Source organism: Solanum lycopersicum, chromosome 8 (genome assembly GCF_036512215.1).
Source record: "Solanum lycopersicum chromosome 8, SLM_r2.1".
Lineage (NCBI taxonomy): Eukaryota > Viridiplantae > Streptophyta > Magnoliopsida > Solanales > Solanaceae > Solanum > Solanum lycopersicum.
The window spans coordinates 64652923-64668938 of NC_090807.1; the positions used below are offsets into that span (position 1 = coordinate 64652923).

Below are 16016 nucleotides of genomic sequence, written 5' to 3' on the forward strand. Positions count from 1 at the left end.
GTGAATAATAGTTGAGTATCTTAAAATTCAAAGTATAAAGAACCAATTCAACATGACAGAACCCTAAGAAAAGTCATCCATGGTTGGCTATTTGATCTAAATTTTTTCAAAGGTGCAATTTCCAGTGCTTTTGGAGTCAAAGACAAGAAAAGTCTATTGAAGAAGATGCAGACTCAAAAGTCAACCCATTTCCTTGTTGGGTGGAAAGATTTCCCCTTCTTATTTTATTTAAAAAACTAAATAAGGAACTGAATTATGTGAAGGGGATAACAAATATTGAAACTACATTTTATTGTGGGAAAGACCAGTGGTACCACAAGCTAATAATAGTAAACCTTAGTTCTTTTCATATTCTTTTTATTTTTTAAGAAGTTGGTACTGTGTATTACACTGGGTAATTAGAGAAGGAAACATTGAAAATTCAACTCAAGAGTTTTAACTAATTTGGGACACATCAAATGAGCTAATCAGCATGACCTGTATTATACCTATTGTCCCACCTTTGACTAGCAGACAATCTTGTCTATTACCTGGACCCACCATCCCACCCACCCCTTATCTACTACTTGGACCCACCATCCCACCCACCCCTTACATAGGGGTGGGCGTCAGATAATAACAATGAAAATAACACATTAGTATATGTCGAGTGTACACAAACCTTACCTCTATCTTGGTGGAACAGAGAGGTTGTCTCCGAGAGGTTTTGAAAAATTCTAGACATGTGTGCTTGACTTTAATATTAAACACATCAGAGGGACCCCTCCAACAATCAAAGCCAATTATAACTCACTGAATTTCAAATAAATAATAATGTTGTTGATTTCTCTAACATCATTCAATAAGTGAAATCATCCATGACAAAATCAAGTTAATGGACAAATTCCAGTGAAGATGTTACCAGAAAGAGCAAATCTTGGAAAAACTGGAAATAGCTTGAAAGAGAGTCAAAGAAACAAATAGATACGATTGCAGCAAAAAATCCAGAGTAGATACACCCCCAAGAAATTCTCAAAATACTCCACCATAGACAGATTTCAGCTTTGAGACGAGATGGGAAAGATTGGTTGCACCATAGATGGCAACCTAGATGACTCGAAATTCAGCGATCCGATCCCTTGGATCGGAGTCTATGTTGCAGCAGCATCTGCAGTTTGTGCACTGGCCATGGCGATTGATGTCCTTCATGGCCTGCGCCGCAGAAAATTATGGTTTCCTTGCAACTTCTTCTCTCTTAACGCTACAACCTTGACGCTTCTAGCTGTTGCCACCAAGTTGTCTGTTGATTTAAATACATCCATGCCTCGCCAACAAGATCAGCTGACAAAACTTAGCAGTGCTGCTCTAATCTGTACGGTAACTGCTAATTTTTTGCCTTCTTTAGGTCTCATGGATAATACAGACCTGTTGATGAACATAATGGCTTTGGGGATTTTCGTCATCACGGCCATCGTGAACATTGGCATACAATTAGCTACTGGTGTTATCTATGTTTTCAGCAAAGAGCATATAGCTATCATGTTTCTCATGCTTATTTTGCTTCTGTTACTGATCTCCTCAGCCTTGACAATACCAACTACAAAGTGTTATTTGGACCTGAAATATAATAAGAGGTACAAGTTAGCAAACAAAGAATGCAACATCAGTTATACATGCAAAACTCAGAAACTGAAGGACGAACTGATGAGATTATGGACCATGGCCTATACCTCTAACCCCCTCTTCGTCGCGGGTCGCTTAGCAACATGCACTGCCTCTGGAGGTTTCTGCCTTCTGAGCACAGTAATTTATGCTCAAGCCATGCTTAGGTCTTACTTTCTCCATTCGAGCTTCAGCTTTTGTCGTGGAGAATCTGAATACAAGTGGTCCACAACCTTGATTCTTGTAACTCACACAGTGGCAATAGGAGTAGGAACTATTGCACCAGCTTTTAGATGGTTCATAGCCATAAATTTCCACTGCCCCGTAAAAACAAATAATGCCTGCAAACTCATGTTGTTCAAAGTGGAGAACTACTGGATCAATATACTACTTAAGTGGAAAGAATGCCCGTTGGATTTCAGAATTTGTGGCCGGCATGGTAGAAAATTCGCTCATAAAACAAAGAACAAACTTCTCGATTTCTGCATTTGGATGCAAATTCTGATGGTGTCACTCAGTAAGATGGTTCGGATCATTTCCACTTTCTCTGTGAGTTGGTTACTGATAAGCTGCCAAAAAGTAACCGGGATGCTGAAATGCAAAAATGTGGTGTCTAGTCATGATATAGAGTCACAAGCTAGTCTAATGTCAGATCTTAGCCATTATGTTTTACACCTAGAAGGAGAGGAAGTATTAATTGATTTGATGATGCAAAGCAACTGTGATGTGGTAGATAAATGGATAGGGATGGGGAAAAAGGACCAGCCTAAACATCTAATACAATTTTTGGAGAAAGTGAAGTCATCACCTGGATTCAGGGGAGTGCACGAATTCGACCATGCTAAAATTCCTTCTTTAGACTCGGAAGAACCTCCTAATTGCTGGGCTCTTCCTATAGTGACACTGACAAGCATTGCAATTGCACTTCCAGACATTGATTTCCACTTAATCAAGGAATTAATAAGGAGTGTGTATGAAGGTCTCATGTACATCAAACTTGTTGAAGAGAACCTGGATAGCAGAAAAGACCTAGTATACATCAGGAAGGCGGCAGAGTTAGTGTGGGTAGAAGTTGACTTATGTTACAAGTGGCTGGACGTCGATCTCCGCAAAGCTGCCACTGAAGGACAGAATCCAAAAGGCGTGCTTGAAGGACTCGCTGAGAAAGCAAAGCAGAGATTCGTCGAATTCAGAAAGAACGATCCAAATGCTTGTTTGAAGGATTCACCTTCAAAATGGCCTACCAATATGTTGGCAACAAACTGTATGTACAGAGTATGTCAAACTCTTCTGCAAAGTTCTGATAGCAAAGCATTTGAGAACAGCAAAACCATGTTTGACAGATTGTCAACCATGATTGCGGATATAACAAGTGCTTGTCTTACCAACCTTGATAGAGTTATATCCATGCAATGCCACCATGGCACCATTGAAGAGAGAGCAGCAGGTGTCCGCTCTGCCATCTTGCTTCTGGGGAAAGCAGAGAGTTTTCTGCATATTCTTCGGTCACAGCCACTTCCAAGTTCAGCACCAGATCAATTGGGAAATATTGATCATTGGCGCTCACATAGCAAAGAGGTAGATTACCTCTCCTGCAGTAGTAGCTCACCCTCAAATTTTTCTGCAACTTCCCAAAGTTCATCTGACTTATAAATTATATCTAACTGAGGACTAAGAAGCAAATGCCTGAAAGTGGAAAAAGAATTTAGATGCTGCTTAAGTTCTATTGTAATAGTATCATATTTGTTTATTTTTATGTTTTGTACTATACAACTGAAATTTATTTGTTTCACATCAAAACTCTAGCTTGTTCTATAAATAATAACTCCTTGAAGGAGAGGAAGCATTAATTGATCTGATGATGCAAAGCAACAGTAATCTGGTAGATCATTTGATTATTATAGGGAAAAAGAAACAGCATAAACATCTTCAACGACTTCTGGAGAAACTGAAACCATCAGCTGGATTCAGAGGAGTACACGAATTCGATAGTGCTCACATTCCTTCACCTAACTCGGAAGATCCTCCTAATTGCTGGGCTCTCCCAGTAGTGACTAACAAGCATAGTAGTTGCACTTCAAAACATCAACTTCCATTCAATCAAGGAACTCATCAGGTGTGTGAATGAAGGTCTCATGTACATCAAAGTAATGGAAAATAACCTGGATGCAAGAAAAGACCTCGCAAGTATCAGGCGGGCAGCAGAGTTAGTGTGGTTAGATGTTGATCTATGTTACAAGTGGCTGGATGTTGATCTCCGGAAGACAACTACTGCAGGAAAAAATCCAAAAGACATGCTTGAAGGTCTCTCTGAGAAGGCAAAGCAGAGATGCATTGAATTCAGAAAGAAAGATTTGACTGTTTGTCCAAAGGGATCACCTTCAAAATGGCCTATCAATATGTTGGCAGCCAACTGTATGTACAGAGTCTGTCGAACTCTTTTGGTGAGTTCTGATAGCATAGAGTTGAGAACAGCAAAATCATGTCATTGCCAACCATGATCACTGACATAACAGGTGCTTGTCTTACTAACCTACAAAGATTTACGCAATGGCACCATTAAGGAGAGATAAAAAGGTGTCCTTTCTGCCATCTTACTTCTCGGTAAAGCAGAGAATATTCTGGAAATTCTTCGTTCACAGGCACTTTCAATACCAGATCAATTGGCGAAAATTGATCATAGATGTACACTTAGCAAAGAAGGAGACCTCCTCTCCTGCAGTAGTAGTTCAACCTCAAATTCTACTCCAACTTCCCAAATTTCGTTTGGCTTGTATCTAGCAGTGGATTGAGAAGCAAAGGCCTGACATCTTGTTTGGATGGTTGTTACATATTGTTTCATAATGTATTGCACTATGTTGTAGTCTGTTGTATTCTTTTGATGAATACAACATTTGGTAGATTGTGAAGTTTCTCGTCACTACTTAATGTCATACATCTGCAATTTGAGGATTAGCCTACAAGATCTAGTACAAGGGATTATCAGATAATAAGTAAAGACAAAATGAGGGGAGAAAAAAAGAAGGTAACGACGCGATCACACCAAATCGGTCCTTCCATAAAATGAGACTTCTGGTCATTACATAACGATGGATTTTACGATACAACACAATAAAGTTGAAGAAAAAATGTAAAAACTAACAACACAACACAATACAATAAGATGGATAACAATCATCCAAACAAAATCTTTGATTAAAAAAGGCATGCTAAGTTCTGTTGCAGTAGTACCATATTTAGAGAAGTGGTTTACATGAAATAACATGATGCAAGAAAACAAACCTGCAACTCTGCATATTCTTCGTCCACAGACACTTCCAAGTTCAGCACCAGATCAATCGGGAAAATTGATCATTGCGCTCACATAGAGGTAGACAACCTCTCCTGGAGTAGTAGCTTACCCTCAAACTGTTCTCCAACTTCCCAAAGTTCATCTGACTTGTATCTAACTGTGGACTAAGAAGCAAATGTGTGGAAGTGGAGAAAGAAAAAAAGATGCTGCTTAAGTTCTATTGCAATAGTATCATATTTGTGTTTTTCTTTTTTATGTAACATACAACCGAAATTTATTTATTTCACATCAAGACTCTAGTTTGTTCTCTAAATGATAACTTCATCACAAATTTCCCTATGAAAATAACGTAGAAATGTTCCAACTCAATCCACAGTGTCAAAATCTGCAGTGATGATCATGATTGATAATGACCTACAATAGTTCAGTTAGTTTTTTTGAAAATAGTTCAGTTATTTCATTGCCAAATTCTGTTTATTTGTGTAAGCCTGCAAGGTAATACTCCTGTATACATGGTACACAACGTGAGCATCTAGAGAGGTTAGCCTCCTGATACATGACTTTACAAAAAGGCATGCAGTCATCTATGTAATTGGCACATCATACTTGCTCAAAATTCAAAAACATCACCACAAAAACTTGAAAATTATCCTAATGAAACAAAAATATTTTCCAACCCTTCAAGAGATTTTCTGTATCCTAATGAATACAAAAGACTGACTTGGAGAAAGCAGTAAGAATTTTAATCATTATGAGTTTATAACTATTACCTGTGAGGCAAGAGTTTGACGATGAAGATAAAGTGTTTGCTAAACAACAATTTAGTTTAAGGTTAAACTTATCCTCCTATCTGAAATAACTACCAACCAATTTCCCTGTCAAGTGCGAAGTTGGAATATTCCAAACCATACCCCGGAAATCACTGAAGATGCAAAGAACATCCCTTTTCCTCAAAGCTGAAGATCCACATCACAGTGCAAGCACCAAAAGACCAAGAAACAACAGACTCAGCAGCGCATAACTGGACGCCGCCCTCTCCTAATCTAATTTTTCTTTTATTATCTATCCCTCCACCCTACAAACAAAATCAAGTAGGCATGTGTGATAAACAAAAGAAAACAGAAGCAGAGAAGAAAAATAGAGATATTACCGAATATAGAGGAGCACTCGGCGGCTATCAACGTGCATATAATTAAATATTTATCAAGTTTCCGAAACCAAGAGGTCCCATCAGTTAGATCATCGAAGAACATAAGCATCTGGAATAGCAAAGAACCACACTCGACACACTTTTAAAGAAGAAATTGCAGGTAATTGAGAATTACATAAGAACAACAGTTCAAAGAAGGCTTGGAGACACGAAAAGAAAATATTCAGTGCCTATTACAATACAAAAGAGGGAGGAGCATGCTCCGCATCTTTCCCAAAACAGAGACAATTAGCAAAACAATCATTCTGTTAGGACAACTTGCACCATTGAGTCAAAGCTAAAATACCCAATCATATCCTTGAGACCACTCGAAGGAAGAATCCACCAAACCAAGCAAGAACCCGAAGAATTCGACATTAGTATGACCAGTAAAACAATATTGGTATCACTATTAGCGCATAAGAAGAGAGACAAGACATCAAATCCAAACAGATTGCTCCACGATCTAGCCTGCTAGTGCCACATAGGGACTCATTTGCATCAACATAGAGAAGGTTATTAGTAAATAAGGACAGAATTCCTTTAGCAGTGTTGTTATTTTTTTGAACATGCAACAATTTTGTGTATTGATTAATAACAACTACACGAAAGGTATATAGTCCCCCATATTTACATCCAGATGAGCAAAAAAAATAAGCTCCTACACCTTAATCTTCTCATAAAGAATGGAGTAGATCCTAAACTGATTCTAACTCCTCCATTAAACTATGTTTACACCAAAAAAAGAAAAGCCCTAAACATTTCATCTTTAGTTTCTGTATACTAATGGCTGTCTTCAAAACAACTTGATTTCTTTCTCCCCACAGAGTCCACCAATGCAAGCTGGGATAATTTTCCATCTCTTCCTGATTAAGGATTGGTATCACTGTTCCAACAATGTTTTTATTTTTGATAAGGTAAACTAATTTATTTATAATGGGATGAGAACTCTGGTATACAAGTGGTATCCCAAGATGTACACAAGTCACAACCTATGTAGCGATAATAGACACCCAATCTCCATACATATTGGAATCTTATGGGTGCACCAAAAAAAGAAAGAATCTGACTAGAGGTTGTTGTTCCTCAGTACAAAATCATTTTCTGTTCCTTCAAAAGCTATCCTGTTTCTCTTTTTCGATACAATAAATGGGTGCTAATGGAGTGGATCCCAATTCCCATACCTTCTGGTTACTCCATTCTTCTAAATGTTCAGCTGAACAGGCTTCCCTCAAGGTGTGTGCACCACCCATTGGAGTCCGAAACATCTAAAGGTGTTCAATCAAAAGAACAAGCAAGATAATGACAATATAAAAGGAGGTGGGTCCACACCCGAGCTCGTACACATAAAATACCAACTGGTATGTGTTATACTCCTCTTCATCAAGTTTCAGCAGTCAAAATCGCTCCCAGCTGCCAACCATGTCAAGAAACACACCTTCTGAGCACCCTGGATATCTTAATTGATATATGTGGAAAGGAAGAGTCCTCAAAACTTCTTTAAATCTGCTCCAATCCAGACGGGATCTCACAAACTGAGTGCAGAAACTCTCAGGAGTCTGTAGTCATGACCAATAGGAATTGAAGCTTTAAGCAAGGTTTGCATCACCAAGCTCTTCTCTCTCATGGTAAAACTAGTTCACATATGGACAGTTAATAAGAAGATGGCAATGCCTAAATCAAAGCTGAGAATCATTTTAAGTACTAATTTTGCAATTTTTCAACAAAAGGATCAATAAGTTTTCCAAACTACCTGACACCAATTAGTTCTTTGAAAAAGCAAGTTAAGCTTAAGTTACACTCACCCCTTCATAATATCAACTATTGGCTGCACACAAATGTTCGCTTTTTACCAGAAAATCATACAATCAAACATTAACGGTAAGTTTAATACTTGATGACATGGATACTAATGAAGCATTTTCAATCAATCTTAATATTTTCAAATGCTTCAATATCACAAGTAGCATAAAACACTGCCAGCTAGGATCATTGCTGAACCGCAGCATACTGCAGAAGGACAAACATTTCCAGATAAGTTATTAATCTGTTTCCTTCACTGTTTCATCAGATAAGTTGTTTAACTAACGCTTCTTTCTTGGTGGACAGATTGCATATCTGAAATACCTGTTGTGGATTTTGCTGCATAATTTTCTGCTTAATCTCCACTGAAGAAAAAGTTGGATAAGTAAATCCTGAAAACTTGATGCTCATAACAGATATCTGAATGTGAATAAAGGAACTGAAAGATTATGAACACTTCTGCATGACTTAATTATCACTTACTGCGATAAATCATTAAATTCATTCTATCCTCTTGCACTTTTATGTTGATATAGAAGATTAGAGGTATCAATCAATAATGAGATTTCTTTGTTGTCAGCAATAATTTTAGTATATCAACAGGATATAAACTTAGAGAAAAATCTAGTCACCATTTGCCAAGAAAAATACAATTTGAAATACTCATAACCAGATGAAGTTCCGCAGATCAGTGCTAACACAAGTTGCAAGTACTTCGATTCCGTTTTTGGTTGTACAGTCTTGGAAGTCATCATATCGACAAGAAAATGATTCAGTCAGAGACTCGCAAAACTATTGAAATATGTCAATCACAAAAACGCCATACTCAACTTGTTAAAAGAACGGGCTTTAGAACCAGACCTCCCTATTAGTGGAATAGAGGTTTGCTTTCTACACGCATCTTTTTAGTGTTCCGTTCTGTTATCATGTAATAAACTTGGGCTAGCTGATGGTGAAATAATGCATACACTGTGATTAATAAAGAGCAAATCCCACCAATTTTTAAAGAAGAAGAAAAAGACATCCATAAGAGAATTTACTGCATTTAATCCCATCTAGCAATTCCATAAGCTGGTCTTATCCCTACAATCATTTATACCTTTCACAAATCGCGTTCATCTCAGTATATTCTGATATTTGACAGCCAACATATGAGATATAGGCTCATCGAAATTCACCAAATTCTCATATTTCATAGATCTCCTAACTATTGCCTTCATTATTCACTCTAAGTTTCCATCCAAAGTTTATTCTATCAATCAACTATGCCTCAATTCCAAATTTAACTATATAAATCCGTATTCACTACAAAATTCAGCTCTATTTCATTCCTATATTACTTTTGCATGCACATATATACAAAAGTAAAAAAGACATAATTTTTCCTTTGTTTCCCCACCCAACGAGATAATAATAAAAGGAATATCAATCAAATCAAAACAACTGAAGAAAAATATCATTTCATTGATCAATCGTATGAGATAAAAACATTGACAAAATTCAGTATACTTCCTCAAATTCCCAAAACTCACCCTCCCAGAAAAAAAATTCTAATTTGCTAACCCCTTCCCCACCCACCTCACCCCCATGATTACACAATAGTTAAAAATTCAAACACTAAGCACCTGATCAAACGACGCCGTAACAATCCGGTACTAATTATCATCATCTGTCTTCTTAGGTTTGCGATAATTCTCTTCAAAATGCTTCGCGATTACAACTCCAGTGTTGACGAGTTTCTGGATATTGGGAACGTTGTAGTTTTGGGCCAAGTAGATACCCAAACCCGTACCCATAGCAAACGAAAATGTGCTTCTGAAAAACCCCATTGAAGATCAAAACTGTTTGTTTTTTCTTCTTCGATTCACCTTTTTGGGTTCGATTTGAATGGAATCTAGGGTTTTACAGTAGTTAGAATTTTGTTAATTCTTCGAGGTTTTGGAATTTGGAGAATTATATAAAGGTTTGCGTTTGAAAATTTGGCCCCTTCTCCAAGGTTCTTGCTGTCTTGCGGAGCAGGGAACATGGGACCCGTATTGTTTTCCCGGGTTCTGGGTTAGGGAATAGTCCAGAAACTTCTAATGGGCTTTACGGCCCAGTAATTGTGAGACATAACTTATAATATAATGGCCCAGTTTTAATTGGGGCTGAGGGAGAAAAGAAGGCCCAATGTCGTTCCTTCGTGAAGTTTTTGCATGGATTGATCGTAAAATTGATTGGTGTTTAATTTTGAGAAACTTTCACATATAGCAAACTAGGGGTGCCAAATGCGTGGATTGGGTTGAAATTGGAAATAGTTTAATAGGCTGAATAGAAATCGGGTTGGGTCTTGACCCGCCCAAGTTTACTTTGGGCTCAAATGGGCTAAAAATGGGTTGGGTTTTGACCCGCCCAATTTGACCGGATTAATCTCAATAATTTAACATATTGTCATTTAATTTTTATAATCACAATTTGAATTTTCGCTCAAGATTTTTTTGTTAAAAAAGTAACAAATGGATAGATAAATCCTAAAAGATGTTGAATAGATAATAATTCATACCTTCAATATATGAACATATCTAAATAAAAAAATATAAAACGAGTTGAAATTGGAGATTCAATTAGGCTCAATTGAGAATTCTCTTCAAATGGGTTGAGATTGAACCCAATTAAAATTATCTTGAGCTCAATCCTTGAAATTTTGGGCGGGTTACCTATGTTTGGGTTAATTTTTGACACCCCTATAGCAAACATAAAAATGATATTTGTATGTTATTGTTATAGTTTGCATAATTGCGCTCCATAGCATACTTTATGTTTGATATGGCTATTAATATGTATATTTTGTTATACATATACAAAAGAAACAATTGTATAATTTGTTTCGATATACATATACAAAAAAAATCAATTGTGTAATTTGTGTTTTTATAAAGCGAGAAAGAGATAAAGACAAAAGAAACTTGGGCAGGGAAAGATCATATTTGTATAATCACAAGTATAAAGGACAAAAATATATGTATTTGTATATACAATTTCTCGCTTTATATAAATACAAAAGCAATGTATACATTTGTGTTTGTATAAAGTGAGAGTGGCGAGCGAGATTAGGAGAAGGGATAGAGGGAAGCGAAAATATATGTATATATATACAATTTTCTCTGGTTTAATACAAACACATACACATTTTAAACATTTATGTTTGTATAAAGGCGAGGGAGACTCCCCAGTGAGATTCACCAGTATGAGAGGCAAAACAGCAACAGTTTGCTAAGGGGTATGATTAAATCAAACTATGATTAGTACACTTAATCTGGATTAATAATTTTCTATTATATATAATTTTCCCTTTAATTTTTTATCCACATAAACTTTACAAATAGGTCGTAAAACACAAAATACCGCAATCCAAAGTAATTCATAAAAATACTCATTCTGTCAAAAAAAATTACAGTGCATACCCCATTCATTAAGGCTGATATTTTCACTTAACTAATACTAAATCAGTATTATAACTATATTGGTATCATTAAGGCTTATAATTTTGCTTAACTAATACTAAATTGATATCATGAACTATATTGGTATCATTAAAGCTAATAAATTTGCTAAGTTGGTACTAAATCATTATCACATATCGTATCGATATCAGGCTGCTAATTTCGATTAATTGCTTAACTTATACATATATAGTTTCTTGTTCAGATATTATTTGTTGGCCAATGATACTATAAGAGTATATGTATATTATTATGGTATCATTAAGGTTTCTTATTCAGAAATTACGCATTAGTCGATGATACTATAAGAGAGTATGTGTGTGTGTGTATATATATATATATATATATATATATGGTATCATTAAGGTTTCTTGTCAATGATACTACAAGAGAGTGTGTGTGTGTTTATGTATATATACATACACACACACTCTTGTAGTATCATTGACAAGAAACCTTAATGATATCAATACAATATATGATAATGATTTGATATCAATTATGTGAAATTATTTTATTTTGTGTGTGGGGGGGAGTATATATGAATTATATAGTGGGTATATATGTAAAGAGATATATGTTTGTAATTATTTTGCTTTTATGAGATATTTGCTTAATTTCCCTATTTATTTTTTATTTCTATGGCTTATTTACAGAGTTTATGAATTAAAGTACTTTAATTTATACATATTTTCTTCGTGTAACAAAAATTTTTTTAACATTTATAGAGTTTACTATCTTCTAAAACTGAACTTTGTTTTGTTCAACATAAGTTACGTGTGAATTAAGTTATGCGACATAATTTTTGTAGTATATTCTGGATTTGTATTAGTGTTTAGAAAGAGAGAGTTTTAATAATTTTTTAGGCATATGTTTATTATATTATTTAGTTGAATAACATGCATGTTTTTGTGGAGTTTGATGTTTTTTCTGGCCATTTTGTGTTTGAGTTATGAAAGTTAATTTCTCATGATTATGTTATTCTATTCTAATGTTATTTCAAAATGAAAATAAAAGTACTAGAACTCCACTATATGTTTTAATTTTTTTTTTGGCAAAACTAAGAAACTTCTATAAAACATAAGAATTAAATTGAACGAAGGAAACATACCTAACACTAATCACAATCAGTTAGTCTATATAATATTTGTTGATATTTCTCATTTGGTGTTCGATATTTATATTGGAGCTTGATTAAATTTAGATTTCTGTAAGAAAATTTTACATTGGGGATAAAGTGTTACTCCGTAACCAAAGTGTCTTGAACGCGAGACTTCTTGATTAAGGATAAAAGAATACTTACCACTTCAGTACGACCGTTATCGATACATATGAAATACTTGAAACAAGGCAATATAGAATTGAGTAGACTTTTGCTCTTCTTTTTTTTTTTTGCAAGTTGTGTCATCAGTAGATGTATAAGAGTTGTGAGAAAGACAAGAAGCAAAGTGCTTGGTTGCCATTACCCTTTGCCCATCACTTGTTTTTTTATCAGTTGAAGAGGAAGGATGGATATAAAATCATCAAGTTATATTAAAAAATATTTTTAAAAACTTTTATTTTTTTATAAATAAAATAAGTTTAGAAAAACAATCCACCACAATCTAGTTAGAAGAATGTCTGCCAAAACCAAAGAAATGTTAAGTATTATTCATTGAATGGGCTAAGGATGGACCACTAAAACTAATAATCGATGGATCACATTCATTCTCCCTTACTCCATCACATGGGCTTTGCCTCTAGGCCTTCACATTTTGTAGTATAGCCTATATTTGCAAAAGAAAATAAAAAATCTTAACATTACGAAACACTTAGGGGTCGATTAGTAGGGAGTATTGGAGAAATAGTTCAAATATTATATGTAGTATTATTTAATACTATGTTTGATAGGAACTTTGGATCTATATATTATTAATCTAGGGATTAGTTATGCACCCTACATGGTATTAGAGGGTGTATAACTAATACCTTCCATTTGGTGATATCAGCTCTAATACTATGGGATTATTCTAGGTAAGGACTAAAATACCCCCTCAAATTTTTTTAATATTTTATTTTTTATTTTGTATTTTATATTTATACTAATAAATTTATTTAAATAAATTAGCTTATAAGTTTTATTATTTAGATACAATTTTTTGTTTCTAAAATATGAGTTATTTAATCTATTTATTATTAACATAAAATACTATAACCTGACTAATATGATAATGTTGATGTATGAATTTAAGAACAATTCATAAGCAAAATATTGTCTCTTAACGAAAGTTCATTAAATATTAACAAGTAATCTAAAATAAGAGCATATATATATATATATATATATATATATACACACATACACACACACACATCTAGAGTATAAGAATAGTTTAATTTATTTTGCTACATTTATTTTATATTTTTATTTATTTTATTTTATGATAAGGAGTTTTTTAAAAAAATTTATTGATACAAAACAAAGTTCAATAAATTTTCACTATAAATCATTATAGTTGTGTGACCTTTTGAGATATTAATTCCAATTTATTAAAATAAAAATTATTTACTCTCAAATGATTTAAGGAGAAAATAGTGAAGATGACAATAAAAATTTTATTCTCTTAGCTAGTTAAAAATATTACAAGAAATAATACTCTCCGTTAATTATTTAGCTTGACTTAATTACATGAAATAAAAAATTTCATAATAATTATAGGGTATGATTGGAAAAAAAAAATTTGTAAACATTTAAACCACACACAAAAATTAGGTAAGAAACAATGAACCAAACACTTGATAAAAATAATCCCTGCATTACCAAACCCTGCATTATTAATCCCTGCATTATTGATCTTTGTACCAAACGATCCCTTATAGTTATGAAAGGTGTTTGGTAGGGTTGTGTATTGGTCAATTTGATTTGATTTATTAATACTACTTTATAAATATGTTAAACTGATAATGAACTATTAAGATATGAGTTTATCGGAAATAATGAGGTTGTAATAAGATCTGTATAACACTTTAATCTCTTCAAACTTCACTTTTCACTAAATATGTTATTATTTGATATGAGTTATTTCACAATATTTAATTGATGTTCACTGTCAACTTATATTTTTGAATGTTATAATAAAATATGAAAAGAAATTGTGATACTACGATCTACAAGATATATAAAGATGTGAAATTTGAATTGTCCTGACTTTTCAAATTTTTTGTCCTAACAATATTCGAAACCTTAATACTTTGCAAGCTTGGACTTTTACTTATTTCTAATTGGAATAAAAGTTACGAAGCAAGTGAAATCGAAGTGAAACTTAGGGAAGAAAATAGACAGTCCCCACTCCATATTGTGGATAATAGTGGAGAACTAGAACATAACTAGATAATCTATTGAAACCTGCAAAATATATATATATATATATGAAATAGTTTTTTTTCTTAATTTTCTTAATGATTTAATCGATAACTTGATAAAATTTATGAGAAATTTAATTTCACTTGTGCAAGCATGCTTATATTATCCATCCGAAATTTAAATAAAGAAAAAATGTGTAAAATTGCTAACCAACGTTGAATTAGTCAATTTCGTATTGAATTCTTACAGTACCATTCATAAAAAATCATGTTATCAATCCCAATTTTATTGAAATTAAGCTTTGTTGCTGTATAAATCTCATGGAATATTTAAGCTTTAACATTTTTTTTTTTTACTTATAATCTTTTTTATTTGGGGGGTGGGTGAGGGTTAATTGAGAAGCTTAATTTTTTTAATATTCTTTTTGGCCTAAATTAAAGGTACCTATCAAATTTTATACTGAAGTCTTTCAAATATGAAAACGACATATTGTTTGTATTAGCTTCTTTGAGGTAGATTGTATACAATTAAATGATTAATGTTTGTCATGTTCAACATTGTATTATATTAATTTCCTAAAGATAAAAATATTATCAAAAAATATTGGTCCTACTAATTAATTTTATGTCCACTTGCCTTGTTGTCTACGTTGGATTTGAGATAAAGTTTTACTTTGAAATTCACAAATATTTTTAGATTATATTATTGAGTTCAATCAAACATGACCCATGTGGTCTGGTTAAGTGGATGAACTAAATTATTCAAGTTGATGACAACAAATTCAATGAATGAAATGTATAATAATAACTTAGCATGTATTATGTAATCCTAATTACCAACCACCATTCTAAATTAATGATTAGAATTTTGTATTTTCAAAAGAATGATGGAATTAATGACGTTCGATACTCTAATTAAATATAATATAACAATGATATATAATATAAAGTTGTTATAATAATGTAATCATAATTAGTCTCTTTTAACTTATTTATTCAACCACTCCAAATTCAAGGCCATTGTTTAATGGGAATGCTCTAACTACATGGCTTTAGAAAATATACATTTGTTTATTTAATAATGATGGTGTTCGGATCAATTTGTGAGATTTTAAACATACTAGTGTTTTTGTTGTTATAAGACTTTTTGTAACTTGTTTACTTAAGATTATATATCATAACATTTCTGTCGCTATAGGACTTCCTCAATAAGAAAACATAGAAATGTGTTGTTTTTAAAACGAAACTATTAAGAAAAATAGTATCA

At 33.5% G+C, this 16016-nt stretch overlaps 2 protein-coding genes and 1 long non-coding RNA gene across 5 annotated transcripts; 1 reads left to right on the forward strand and 2 right to left on the reverse strand.

The window, feature by feature from the left end:
* The first annotated feature begins 626 nt into the window (after window positions 1-626).
* On the forward strand, window positions 627-3441 carry LOC101253112 (uncharacterized). Its single transcript, XM_019215369.3, has one exon. The coding sequence runs from the start codon at window positions 1054-1056 to the stop codon at window positions 3292-3294; it is 2241 nt and encodes a 746-aa protein (XP_019070914.1). The 5' UTR covers window positions 627-1053; the 3' UTR covers window positions 3295-3441.
* Window positions 3442-3774: 333 nt separating this feature from the next.
* Window positions 3775-5295, reverse strand: LOC138337650 (uncharacterized). Its single transcript, XR_011211031.1, has 3 exons — window positions 4924-5295; window positions 4021-4607; window positions 3775-3912 (listed from the first exon to the last, which is right to left on the reverse strand). It is a non-coding gene; the product is annotated as an uncharacterized lncRNA (long non-coding RNA).
* Window positions 5296-6172: 877 nt separating this feature from the next.
* Window positions 6173-9888, reverse strand: LOC109120966 (uncharacterized). 3 transcript variants are annotated; one of them, XM_069287801.1, is made up of 2 exons: window positions 9551-9888; window positions 6173-6192 (listed from the first exon to the last, which is right to left on the reverse strand). In XM_069287801.1, the coding sequence occupies exon 1, from the start codon at window positions 9752-9754 to the stop codon at window positions 9581-9583; it is 174 nt and encodes a 57-aa protein (XP_069143902.1). In that variant the 5' UTR covers window positions 9755-9888; the 3' UTR covers window positions 6173-6192; window positions 9551-9580. The 3 variants fall into 3 exon arrangements, with proteins under 3 accessions (XP_069143902.1, XP_069143901.1, XP_069143903.1); XM_069287800.1 differs by lacking the exon at window positions 6173-6192 and adding an exon at window positions 8271-8290; XM_069287802.1 differs by lacking the exon at window positions 6173-6192 and adding an exon at window positions 8644-8665.
* Between the last annotated feature and the right edge of the window lie 6128 nt (window positions 9889-16016).